This window comes from Zosterops lateralis, assembly GCF_965231275.1.
Source record: "Zosterops lateralis genome assembly, chromosome: 15".
In the NCBI taxonomy this organism is placed as follows: domain Eukaryota; kingdom Metazoa; phylum Chordata; class Aves; order Passeriformes; family Zosteropidae; genus Zosterops; species Zosterops lateralis.
In genome coordinates, this window is record NC_139775.1 from 7,607,481 (window position 1) to 7,621,542 (window position 14,062).

Genomic DNA, 14,062 nt, shown 5'->3' on the forward strand with positions numbered 1-14,062 from the left:
GGCTCTACATCTGATAGAAGGTGGTGGTTTGGTGTTCTGCTGGGCTGGAAGTTATCTCTGCTCACCCTAGGAGGCAGACTTCATGAACAAGTACATGACACAAGGGTATTAGAATAATGCAAGTTGTTCCCTTTGAAGCAAGCTATAATAATTAAGCTTTTGGTCAGTGAATTGTCACTGTGCATGTGGAGGGGTTTGAGGTGGGGGGTTTTCAGTGCCTCTGAGGAGCAAACTGCAAATGTCCCTGACCTAGCAGTTCTAATTTGGCTTTTCCCCCCCCCCAGGAATGAGAGGGTCAAAAAACAGGTACGGGGAGAAGCACCACAATCTAATCTGATGTACCAATTTGGAAATGTCCATCTCCATTTCTGCATGGCCCCTGCCTCACTGTCTCTTGGCCCCAGAAGCTGTTCTTTCAGTCTGTTCTTTGACTGCTACTCTCTTTCTATTCTCTAGCCCTAGACCCACATACAGGACTGCCTGGATGGATCCTGGCTGTAACACTGCCATTGCATCATTGCTGCTGGGCATGGGAAGATCTGTTCCTTATACACCCTAGGATCAGGACAAGGAAGCACTGCAATGCTTGTTTGCCTTTACTTCCACAGCTGTCCTTTGAGCACAATGCAGCAATTGGCTGTGGAAGAAGTACAGGACAGGGCAGCTCAGGGGTGCTGCAAGGATCTGAACACAGTTGGGTACAGGTCTTGGGTGGAAGCAGTTTAGCCCAACATCAACACAGGGCTAGAAATGGCTTTAGGTCACTTAGAAAGCTCTTTTGTTGACCTATTTATATAAAAGTTGCAAGCAGATACTTTTCTATTCAGCAAATTACTTGGCCTTTTAAATGTTAACCCTTTAGGAGAAATTCCTGTTTCTCCATGACTAATGAGAAATTACATATATAGCTACTTTAACTCAATCTGATAATCGGAGCAGTTTTTCATTGGTTTTTGAGATTATCTTTAAAATCAGGCACAGTAAGCTCTGCTTTATTATGCTACTGCTGCTACTGCCTGATCACCAAACCACACAGCTTAAACTATCAAGGGACAGAAGCGGTGTGAAAAGTGACATTTCTTTTGAGCTGGTAAGACAATTTAACATATTTCTGTTCCATGCATTCCAGTATGTAATATTAGGGGACATCTACTGATCTAAAATATTGCAAAATATTTTTTTTATCTAAATGTGGAATTCTAAATGTTGTTTCTTGAACTAGGAACCTGAAGACCAGAAGTGTCTTTGCACTTTTGTTCTGATAGTTTGCTGAGCACAAAACACTATTGCATTAATTCTGATGGATTGTGCTTGAAAGAAGGATCATCTTGAACAAGGTACTCCTCTGTGACTGCAAGAAATTAATGTAAAGGAATCCAGCCAAAATCATCCTTGGTGTTTGGGACTTTGCAGACACAAACATACTTTTTTAATGTATGTGTGTATATATATGTGTGTTTATGAATATTGCTTTATTGCAGTCATCCTTTGTAGCAGCTTCTTTTCTGGGATCCAATTTTACCACATCTAAAAATACACTGCTGTTTGTGGGCATCAAATTGTTGGGAAAATGGCTCTCCAAAGATGAAGAGAGAAAAGGGCTGGTTATATGTGGTTCTCTCGGATAATCTATGCAGATAAGAAAATCCAACTACTTTTTCCTTATTCCCCAGGATAAGTCTTATGGGAGCCTGTTGTGCACATTTGATGTGCCTCTGTCAGACGTGTGCTTAGAGGCCTAGGTGATCAGAAGGTAGATAAGGTATCAATAGTTTTTCTTAAAGGACCTACAAAAATCTTTTCTTATGGGCAGAGGTGATTGTTTATAATGGACACACTTCCAATTACACATACTAGCACAGCAGATTGCTCTGGAGGTTCTGCACTTTGGGTAATCTCAGTGGATGAAGGGCTGTACCTGTTGGTACAGACATACTATTGCCTGACGCTGTGTTACTTTGTAGGTGTTAGTCAGAGTCCTACCTTTCTTTAGTGCCTGTTGGTACTGCCTCTGGGAGAGATGTGAGCAAAGGAAGGGATTAGGGCAAAGGGAGAGCAGGTCATTTATGACTAGTTGCTAAGATGTAAGGAACAGAAACTGAGCATTCAAGGTTCCAGATCTGCTGTGTTGGCTCCCACTGTGCACCACTTATTGTATCATTGAATCCTGGAATGGCTTCAGTTGGAAGGGATGTTTAAATCCTCTGCCATGGGCATCAACACCTTCCACTAGGCCAGGTTGCTCCAAGCCCCATCCAACCTGACCTGGAACACCTCCAGGGATGGGGTAGGGATGTCTTTTCTGGACAGCCTGTGCCAATGTCTTATTGTCCTCACAGAGAAAAATTTCTGCCCAACACCCCATGTAACCCTGGCCTCTGCTTGTTGAAAACCATTCCCCCTTGCACTATCACTTAATGCCCATCTCCAGCTTTCTTACAACTCCTTTATGTACTGGCAGGGGCTGGAGCCTTCTCTTCTCCAAGCTGAACAAGTATAGCTCTCTCATCCTGTCTCCATAGCAGAGGGGCTCCAGTTCCCTGATCATTTTTTGTGGCTTCCTCCAGATTTGCTCTAGCAACTCCATGTCCTTCTAATGTTGAGGACCCCAGAACTGGATACAGTACTGCAAGTGGGGGTCTCACGAGAGCAGAGTAGAGGGGTAGAATCCTCTCCCGTAACCCGGTCATGCTGCTTTTGATGCAGCCCAGGACACAACAGGTTTTCTGGGCTGCAAATATGCATTGCTAGACCTTGTTGAGCGTCTTTCAACATCAGAATCTTGTCCTGGGAAATGAGAACAAGCAAAACATACTTTGAAAGAGTCTGAAGCTTCTGACTTCCTCTCAGATTTAGGCGAGCATACAAGACTGTGAATGAGTTGCAACAAGAAAAAATTACATTGGTTAAACAACATACCTTATAAAAAAGTTGATGTCAGAAGTGAAATAAAACCTAGAACTCCTGCCTGACTGCTGTAGGTTGGCATATAATATCATATGTATCAAAGGATACCCAAGCATATTGAAGAACCTTATGCACACATCTCCATGTGAAATCCTTGTTCATGCTCTTACATGATACTTCATGTTTTTATCAGGCTTTTGTAAAACTGATTTTACTTGTAGTCATCCAAAAGTCAGAGATACAAAAATCCTATTTTGTGTCCATCCCTTTGAGCCCATTACACAATCTATAAAATTCTTCTATCTCTCTATTTCATCAAGCATAAGCTTCTTGTCCCCACTTTTAAAGTCACTGACAGCCTCTTCTTGTCCTCTTGTCTTCTCTCACTTCCCCATCTAGAAGTTCACTCTATGATGTCAGCTTCCACCCCCCACTAGATCATTAAATGTACTTCTCCTAATCATCCTCCATGCTACTGCTTACACATTGAAGGCACTGCTTACAATTCTCTTGGGCTATATAATTCTTTAGGTCTCCCTGTAAAGTTCTGCTCTACAGAGTTTCTAAAACCTAGATGATATCTAGGCTACCCACATGCTGTGACGGTGTTGTCAACTGCTTGTACTACTTCCTCTCTCAGTGGTATCTATCAAATAATTTATTTTAACTTACAAATTCTTATGAGAAAATTTTATCTTTTTATTGTGTGTTCAACTGGACCCTAAATCTGGGGGTGAATCCCAGAATATGAATTTCTGGTGATAGGTTTATCAATAACAGTCAATCATCTGTTATTATGTTAATAAGCAGATGAGAGCATTTGGAAAAATCTGTGTTGTACAAATTCTGGTTAAAATTACGTAAAATTGCTTTTGGAGAGTGGATGCAGGAACTAGATGAGGGGAGGGGAAAGGCACAGCTGCAAGGCCTCATTTCCTTGAGCGGATAACAGGCAGAATTCTGCCCTGGAAACATGAAAACAGAACGGATAGAAACACCATTGCAGCCAGCTTGAGACCACTTTGGAAATTAAGGTCACTACCACCTCCTGGCGCTGACAGACTGCTGGCAGCATATCTGGTGTATCACTTCAGGGCATCATCTCAGACATTTTGTCTCTCTTTCCTGCATAGTGGAGGTGGTTCTCCCTTCTTGACAATAGTTCTCATATGGCTTTTCTGCCTTCACCCACAACTTTGCAGTGCTGCAGAAACTAGGCATTAGAACACAAGAAAGCAGGAAGTAGTCTAGTCTTCAAGATATCCAGCTAAGAAGTTGATCTGTCTTCCACTGCTACCAGCTGCTGTAATTGCACCTGCACTGCTAGTATTCAGCTTCCATCTGAGCTAACAGGAAGACTACAAGTCTTGCATATATTTAGGCAAGAGGTTTCAGCAATAAAGATTGTTCCCCTTTGTAAAAATTCTTCACTTCATTTCTGTCTAATTGTATCTACCTTCAGTGTCCAACTATGGACTCTTTCCATCTTCCTCTCATAGATTTAAAAAAGAAAGTAAAGAAAAGAAAGTACTTTTCTCCTCATTGAAATCATCTCCTCATGTAAGATAATTATGGCAGGTGTGACATGACTACTTAGCCTTTCCCTTGGCTAAGTTAAAGAGATTCACTTGGTCTGTAATTGTTGATTTCTGAGTAAAGTTCTCCAGGACTAAACCATTCGCATAGCCCTTTTCAGAAGCATTTTCATATTGACAGCAATTTTTTGTTTAGTGTTGATTCCAACAGAAGAAATTAATTAATGGTGTTATAAATGCTACATGTAGCTGCAATAGCTTTTCTTTTAATTGATCTGTATCCACAGTCTGTATGTTAGCTCCTCTAATTGCACTAATGTGCTGCAGAATCTCATTCAGCTGGTTATGTGCTACTTCCTGAAATTATTTTCTGATAAGTCTTTCAGAATTCAGTGTTCTGTGACCTACTTATGACTAACATTTATGGCTTCTAACACAAAAATTTGCATTTAAACATGCTGTATTTGTCTCCAGGTGAGCTAGAGAGCCAGAAATGTCTAACACATTTCAAACACTGCAGAAATGAACAAGGAACTTCTTGGGTGGGAGGGGGGGATTATCAAATTAGCAGCAATTACCTGGAAGCATTCTGTCCTGGTTTACATATCTTACTTATCTAAGTTTGTTTATTTTTTTGTGTGCCTGAAGAAGTTCTTGTAAGTACATGTATAATTCTGCTTAATGCAGCTCTCTCTATTTCATATTTAGTCAGTATTACTGTATTTATCACAGGGACCATAAGCAAACCTGATTAAAATGATAAGCAGGAGAGACAACATACCTCCCAGCCTCCCTCAGCTAAAATCAGCTAATGGTGACACTTCCTCTCAACAACCCCCACCCTGAAGAAAGTGTGCAGCAAAACAGGATATTTATGAAAAACCCATAATTAAAGAGGTGGTGAAGTAAAAGCCAGAAATACCCTTTTCTCTTGATCAGTTTCCAAAACATTGTAATTATTTACAATTTAATTCAGACAAGGGACACTATGGCCAGGCATAATCACATGCAAGTAGTTATACATGGATGCTGTTGTCTGGCTTTATGTAACTCATGACTAGAAGGATATTCTTGGTCGTGGATCAGTTCACTTAATCTCTTCAGCAAAACAATCCTAACAATTACTATATCATAGTCCTTGCTAAGTATAGACCTTTTCTTGCTCACTTCTATTACAGACTGTGTCAGACCTTTTGTTGGTTAGAAATCACAGTCTTACTCTATAGTCAGGCTATATACACTTGGTCCTGTGCTAATGCTGTACTGATTGTTTCTCCTGTCCTGACACTCCTTCCCTTTCCCCCAGCTTTTTTTCTGAAAGAAAGATCATAATCTCTGGCAAGTTTTGTTTGGTATTTTTTTATTTTTTCTTTTTTTCTAATAATAACAACTAACCCAAGCTCTTTTGAGATGGAACATTCCATTCTCTTGTTACCCCAGCTGTAAAGCTCAGTTTGGTGTCTGTGCTAGTCAAATAGTGCAAACATTGTTCCTTCAAATTTATTTTTTTTTAATTTTTCAAGAAACTGTTTTTGTTTATACTGATTAGTGGTCTCTGTCTACAAACTCACTCCATGTTTTCTGGGTTTCAGGCTCTTTGGAGCAGCACTCTTCTTGCAGCTGTGCTGGGCTCATTTGCTGTGTTCAGGTAACAGCAAATAAGGCAAACTGGAAACATCTTTTTAAAACACCACATATTGCTGAACAGATCAGGTCCATATTCTTCATATTAAATGTTGCCAAAAAAATCATCAAATCAGAAACTTAGTGAAAAAGTATAATTTTAAATTAAAACTTCATCAGGAGACAATTCAGAGAATGGAATTTTTGGTTACAAAGAGAGTGAGCCTAGTATAACCTTGTTGAGGTGTAGTGTCCCATATTGCAGAAGATATACTTCATCCTTACATAACCCTTCAGTGAATTGGGGTAATGACTAGGCCATAAGTATTCTATATCTCCCAATGAGTGCTTTGACCAGGATCATATCAGTTATTCTCTGTGTCTGTTTTCTGAATATGCAGAAATAACGTTGCTCCAGGAAGAGCTGCAAATGCCTGGAGGCTGAGAGTGCTCAGAGATGAACATCTCTGCTCTACTGCTACGATTCTCTCTAAGCATCTGGCTTTGACTATGGTCAGAAACAGAATTCAGGGTAACATGAACATCGGTTCCAGCCCACTGTGGCTCTCTGCTGCTCTTAAATGGTCATTATCCAGACGACAAAAATGCAGAAAGAAAGAACATCCACGTCTTCTCTCACCCTTGATAAAACTGCAGGAATTGTAGATTTCCTTTCAGGCAGCTGGTGCTTTAGGGTAAAGTACTGTTTACTGTCATTAGAAGAACAGTTCCTATCAAAGAAATTATATAGCTAAGTTGGTGCCCTCTCTGACAGATTCAGGATCAGCTTTTGTCGGGCTGACAGAAGCCTGCAGCTATGCTTCAATCTGCTGGTAGAAATACCCACAAAACTGCTCTTAACGATTATTCTATTCTAGATACTATCTGTAATGGGAGGAGCTGTGTGGCATTTGGGCCTCCAGCTGTGCATTGCTGCTGCTGCTGCGCTGCTCTTTGGTGGAGGAAGAGGGAGAGGTAAGAGGAGATCTGGAATAGGTCTGCTGTACAAATACAGGCACACGCCTTGCTCATTTTTCATTCACAGACCCTTCAATATGCAACACAAGATCTTGTGACAGCCCTTTCCAGGTACCAGGAACCAGTACAGCTGGCTGACAGTGCCAGGCCTAAGGGACTGAGCACATACTCATACTGGTCAAAATGGGCACCAGAAAAAGCGTAGTCACTGCCCAAGGTCCCTGCTCTAAGATCTTACACTCATCTCATGCAGTGAAGTGTGTTACAACAGAGTAAGAACACGATGAGGAAGATCAGATGCAGCATCAACAAAGGAAGTACTAGCAAGTAATGCATTTATTTAGTGTACTGAGTAAGGCATCATCCAGTAATATATGAATCCAGTTCTGGTCTCCTTCCTCCGCAGAGCTCCCTGGTGGCCTGAGCTGCCTGAATAACTACGTGACTACTGTGAGCTGCACGTGGGTAACGGAGAAGCCTGTGGGTGATGGACCTTTCCACCTGCATTTCACCAAGTAAGAGCTGCACACCAAGAGCTGTCTGTGGCAGCCCTAGCCCTGGCATGGACAGGACAGCACTGAGAAGCAGAGATGGAGCCCAGCTATGGGCTTTGCTCCCTCCACAGCAGGATACCTGTGGCACAGCTAGCTCTGCCATCTCATCACCCCAGACCTCAGAAGTTGCTCTCTGTTGTGATCCCACAGCCTCAGGGGCTCCAGCAAAGGTCAAGTCCACCTGGCTGCATGATCTCTGTCAGCTGTGGGCTCTCCATCTGTTCAGTGAACCCTTATGGCAGGCATCTCAGCACACAGAACCTTCCCTTCCTGGCCTCTGGTCCTCATGACCTGGGAACTTCTAGGGCCTATCCTGCATAAAGCTGTCTAATCAACTTCTAATAATTTCTTTCCTTTTTGCCTACAAATTAAACATCTAATGGTTTAATGTCTATTAGGCTATATATAAATACAAGTCCAGTTATAAGCTTTAATAAGAGATTTAGAATATTATCTGAATAGTTTTTTCTCTAATAGAAGAAATCAGGTGAATCGTTTGCTAACTGATAGGATAACTTCAGATGAATGTTTAGGTTATGTAGAAACATTGTCTTGACCACTCATAACTATTACATGAGGGTAAGCCACTCTGACAGCAGATGCCTCATATTCTGCTACAGTTAAGTAAAAAATACCCTAACTCTTATTAATACTGGATTTAAAATCTATGGAAAGATGGGCAAGCTGATAAACTGTGATATCCCAGTTTCCTGTAGGATCATACACAATGTAAAAAAAATGCTAATAAATGGCTAAACCACAAAAAGACAAACCAACTTCAAACGTGTTCTGCTGTCAGTACTGGTTTGTTTGTAGTGAAAGAGGACTTTACAGCTTATTGTTACCTCTGTGCTATGCACTTGTAACCAACTGTCCATCCACTACCTCTGTGCTATGCACTTGTAACCAACTGTCCATCCACTCCTTTCCCCCTACCCACCTGCTTTCCTGCAGCAACAGCTGCTCTCACTTTCAGAGGGAGCAGGGAACAGCTACTGGATGCTATGTGCAACTCCTTTGAGATCTGATGCTCTCAGCAGTGAGGCTATGAAGGTGTCTTCTTCCTCCCTATCCAGCCCTGCCATCCATCCAGCTTTTGGACTGCTGGTTTGCTTGCTGTCTGCACTAAAGAGGTTCATGGTCTTCCAGAGTGTAGTGTTGTGCTAAGCTGTCACACATTCACAAACTGAAAAGCATTTAATTGTATGACCTAAAAGAAACTTTCAGCCTTTTTATTCTTCTAGCCTCTGGTCAAAGGGCCACAACGCCAGCTGCAATCTGACTGCCATAGAGAGCATGCAGAATCAGTACCACTGCACAATTCATTTAGTCAGCCAGATCTTGGAAACAGATGGTTATAGAGTCTCTCTTCAAGGAAACTTCTTTGGACATAACGATACATACGTGATCTTTCCAGAGTACAATCCCCGCAAACACAGTAAGTACAAATCAGCAGAGCTGTGAGCTGAGGGTCTGCCCCGCAGCTTCAGGATAGGTCTGATATGCTGCCCAACAAAGGATGTCTCAAAGATACAAGGGGAAACAATGAAAAAAATCAAGACTGCCCATCCCAAGAGAGTGCACTGTGAGAACTGCACCAGTAAGGATGCCTTATGCTGAGTCTCTCCATCCTGACTTTTCCTGCACTTCAGAAGGGCTGGCTCTGGAGCACCATTCACCAATACTTCTCATTTGCATCATGTTTTCTTGTGCCCTGGGTAATTTGCAATTGGATTGCTTCAGTTATTTGTTTGTTTTGTTGTTTTATTTTTCTCTAAGAAATTATATAATGAGGAGTCATGGGTTTAACTGAATGTCCCATGGCCTGGCACTACAAAGAAATGCTCAAAACCAATCCGCATTAGTGGTATGTTGTAAGGGCAGAAATTGATATCCAGAGTGGTTCTTTGCTTGCAAGATTAACCATAGGGACTACTGGAGTTATCATTAATTTATGATCCGTAGCTGTTCTGATGCTGTAAGCTAATCTAGTCTACTGCTAGTGTCAGTATACCTCTTTAGACTCAGCTTTATTTTCCATTACTTCAGTCACCCTAATATCATGCATTTTCTTTTGTGGTGTCCCAAACACTAGGAAAAACACCCTGTCTTCTCTATTTGCAGTAAAACTTGATCCACCTATGGACATCCAGAGCAATGCCACTGCCAGCAAGTGCCAGATATGGTGGAGTGTGGAGAATGTGCCTTGGTACCTCACTGAAATTCTCCAATATGAGTTGCAGTATAAGGAATACAGCACATCCTGGGAGGTAACTGGATGCAAAATACAGTGATCCTGCCTTGTTCTTTGGGTACAATGGCATTGCCACTCAGCTCAGGGTGCTCCACCAGCTGACTTAAGCTGGCCTTTCTGGTTTCCCATATTAAGGCTGAGAGATTTTACATCAATACTGAAGTTCAATAACTCTTCTCCTCATGAACCCTGCATCCATCATCATTCAGGCCCTCTTCCTGCATCTAAGAAAAAAAAAAATCTGGAAAAGAAAAGGGAAAAAAAACCAACAAAAAAGTATTTTAAACACCATCCTTTTGCCCAGTCTCATTAACAGCAATGCTATGTAATACTTTGCAGGTTGCATTGAACAAGACACTGCCCAATTCACTGTCACAAGTAGAAATTGAAGCCACAGAGCTCCGTAGTGGCATTTCTTACACTGCAAGAGTTCGCTGCAAAGTTTCTGAAAATGAGGATTCGTTCCACAGTCAGTGGAGTGATTGGAGCAAGACAACAGTGTTTCAAAGAGCAGGTACAAAGAATGTTTTTTCATCTTACTTCATTTATTTTCATGCCCATGTTCCAAAAAAAGAGAAGATACTTGGTAAAATGAAGCTTTTCAAATCAGACCTGGCTTTCTTCAAGTATTCATAGCCAAATTGCTTTCCTTAAGGCCTTTAGCTGCCTGTTTAATTTGCAGTGTTTAATTATTTGGGGTTCTATCTTGACTTCCAGACTTTTTATTAAAAATTTTTGTGCCGATTCTTTTCCTAGATGTCCCAAAAGTCTCTGAAAAGATTCTAAATACCAAAACTATGCAGTACTTATTCATTCCTCTGAGTTTTGGCACTCTACTCTATTTATTCTGGAGCTGCAAGCTTTCCTCAAGGTATGTGATTTTCGTTAAGGCCCTTGATCTTTATGGCCTCAGAAGGGTAAATCAAGAGTCGTTATATCCCTTTTCCTTCCTGTTTCTGCTGCACAGACTCAGTCATTTCCAAAAGAATTGTCAAAAGACAATCTTGGAATGTTCCTTGGCCATAATAGTTAATGACCCACTATACAGTCCTTAAGGAGACCAAAGTACCTTTTGGGGCTCCCAAATTCGGCTAAAGCCCAAGGATGATGGCATCTTGGAGTTAAAGAAATTTAAGCCCATGGAAATATTTGAAGTTCCATGTAGATAAATAAAAAGTGCAAGTACACGGCAACCCATAAAGGCGGCTAAACCAATGTCAATGCTAAGCTACATCATGTGATATTGCTGGCAGGAGTCAATAGGTAAAATACCAATATAAGCAAATTAACTAACTCTGATTCGAGACCAAGTTGTACAGAAAAAAAAATATTGGTTTTAGAACCTCAGTTCAACCATCCTCTGCAACTCTTTATGCTGGCAGAGCATAGGTAAATCTCCTCCCTCTTTCTTTTTTACCTTGACATACATTATTATGCTTCATATACACATCATTCTTAGAGAAACAGAATAAATGATGTCCACATAATAAAATATCTTTATAGGATAGACTTCAATAAAGGGGCAAGGATGTCTGGCAAAATTTCTCTGTTTAAACGTAATGGAACTAGAACTTTCAGAACTAGTGGTTTAGATAAAGTAAACTGATAAACAAAGCTCAGTGCATATAATGAGTAATAGACCAGTATATTAAGTTTGTTACATATTCCTAAGAAAATTATGAGACTGTGCTTCAGGTTAGAAACATTAAATGCATGCACAGGTGGCAGAAAAATAATTACATGATAAGTCAGAAATTATGATGAGTGGGCTTCTTGTGCAATCTTACTAACATAAGTGTGGGGGGTTCATCTAACCAGCATCATGGAGACAGAACACAGAAAAACTGTCCATTTTTAAAAAGTGTTATTTTCTCACTTTAGGGCAAAAAGCCTCACCTGCTTTAACATTCCCACGCCAGCTACTTTCTTTCAGCCACTCTATAGTTTGCACAATGGGAATTTTAAGGTAAGAAATAAATTTCATTTCTTTCTTATGACCCTCCATTCATGACAAGAGGATTTTTTTTTTCTGGGATTAATAATTCTAGCTCCTGAACAGAGTTGCTGACACATGGTTCTGATCTTCCTGGAAGTTCATAGTTTTTCATTTTCCCACTTCCATATACTAGCTAACCACCAGAGTTTCTGTCCAGCCTCTTGCTCCTTAGAAGTGGAACTCCTTCAGTGGCTCCCAGCTCAGACTCAATGCAAAAGGTGCACTTTTTCAAAAACCAAAGAAATACCAGTAGCTTGCATTGTATTCTGGTGGTGTGATCTTGTAAAAATTCTTCTAAAATTTTGTGAAATTAGCTGCTAGGCTTTTTTATCCTATTATTCTAACTTTGCCTGTTGGATTTGCAGTAAACATCTGGGTTATTGTGCCAAAGCCATAAAGAAAGAAAATTTATTTTGGAATAACTATACAAAGTGACCCAAACTTATTGATGCTTTCATTAGGACTGGGTTGGACCGAATGAGGCTTGTAACCAACTTGAAAGAGAAGAGGCCAGCAACTCAAGGAAAGTCAATGCAGATCAAGTTTCTGATCTAAAGACCCAAGAACTGATTTCCAAAATTTCATTGAAACCTATAGGAAGCACAGATGTGGTTACTGCAGAAGAAAACTTTGCATTTGCCTCAGGTCCAAGCCAGCAATACGTCCCCAGCAGGTACATAAGAGCAGAAGAGACAGAGTTGTGGCCAGGACTGTCGTTTGCACCAAACCATGCTGATGATACCATTGGCCTGAAAATCTCAGAAGTAATTAAAGACAACCTTGAGAGCCCTAGTGTTGGAATGAATTATCCCTCTCACTCACAGCATGGAAAGGGTGACTTTCTTATGCTTCCAGAATCTTTGGGGATAGTAGATGTGTCCTTCAGTGGTAGTGACTATTGTACTTTGTGTGACAATGATACCACAGGAGGTTTGATTTCTGCTGAACTACTGAAGGTCTGTAATGGCAATAGTCATGTTAAACATCAGAAAGACCAGTGATCTTCCCTGAGGAATATTCCTACAAAGTTCCTTGTGCTCTCCTATCGCCTCCCAACACTGTCCTCCCAAGCACCATAAACTCTGCAGACAATTTCAAACGTATCATTTTAAAATACATCCTCAACTTCTGTACTTCAGAAGATTGTGACTAAGTCCTTGTCTAGCAAATACTACCCCTACAGGCATGGCAAACCCTGACTCTGGCAACATCTGAGGTCCCAGAGAAACGTGACTGTGCCCTTCCCTATATTAACCTCCGGCTGCAAGATCCAGTAACCCTCTTGTCTAAGGAGGCAGCAGCAGACCTGTTTTTTTCCTCAGGAGGAACTATTAGAATTGTGTGCCTCTTGGAAGCAGTAATATTTGCAATGTGATGAACCATGATTTAAACTCCATCATTTTGTAAAAACTATACATGATTTTTCATAAAATTATGAGAAACTGTTTTTTGCTTAAGAAAGTAATTCTGCTTCTTAACATGATACTGATCAATTATAGGGGTTTTTGATTTGATAAGAATTTGTAATTTCTCTGTTTAAAGGTAATCAGGCAGTAGGCCTTGTTCTTTATTAACTGAAATGGGTGTAACTTTTTATTTTGCAATAACTAAGCCTCATGTACTGCTTTAAAAAATACTTAAAGGTTAAGTGACTGGGTTGATTTAATGGAAAAAGGTGAAAAAGAAGAACAGCACGAATGACCTTTATTTAATGACAGAACAGGCCAGATCCACTGCCTCTCCAAGGCTTCTATTAGTTCTTCAGAACTGATTAGTCCTTTGCCTATCTGCACAACAGGTAGAGCCTTTCTGAGCTGAATCTCTGGGGGTTTACTTTCTGCCCTAGACACAGAAAATCCTATATGCAATTAATAATCTACCAAAAAGATTTCTGGAGTCTTAGTTGCATCTCTTAGATTTAATGGGCTCAACAGTTTTAGCAAGCATGCTGAGATGTGTACACACACAAACCAGCTGACACATCTATATACACAGTCACAGACATTCATTGTTACTCTTTGGAGTGCTTCCCTTGTCTCTCTGGTGACAGCACAGATTAGTTTTGACAAGGCAAAGAAAGATTTTATTTAGAAGAAACAAAGTAGGTCAAGACGGCCTTCCCAAAAAGTGTGCTAAGCCTGAGAACCGCTGTGAGCAGTCTTTTTCTCTGAGAAAAACAGAAACAGAAAGAGGAGTTTACATGGGATTTGTATGA

The 14,062-nt window shown here is 40.7% G+C and overlaps 1 protein-coding gene across 1 annotated transcript; it reads left to right on the forward strand.

Moving 5' to 3' along the window:
- Window positions 1–997: 997 nt before the first annotated feature.
- On the forward strand, window positions 998–12,848 carry LOC310915798 (interleukin-9 receptor-like; the record flags this gene model as incomplete). Its single annotated transcript, XM_083872938.1, has 9 exons — window positions 998–1,090; window positions 6,944–7,040; window positions 7,450–7,558; window positions 8,842–9,035; window positions 9,722–9,867; window positions 10,191–10,365; window positions 10,608–10,722; window positions 11,733–11,817; window positions 12,309–12,848. The coding sequence occupies 9 exons, from the start codon at window positions 998–1,000 to the stop codon at window positions 12,846–12,848; spliced, it is 1,554 nt and encodes a 517-aa protein (XP_083729064.1).
- Window positions 12,849–14,062: the final 1,214 nt, after the last annotated feature.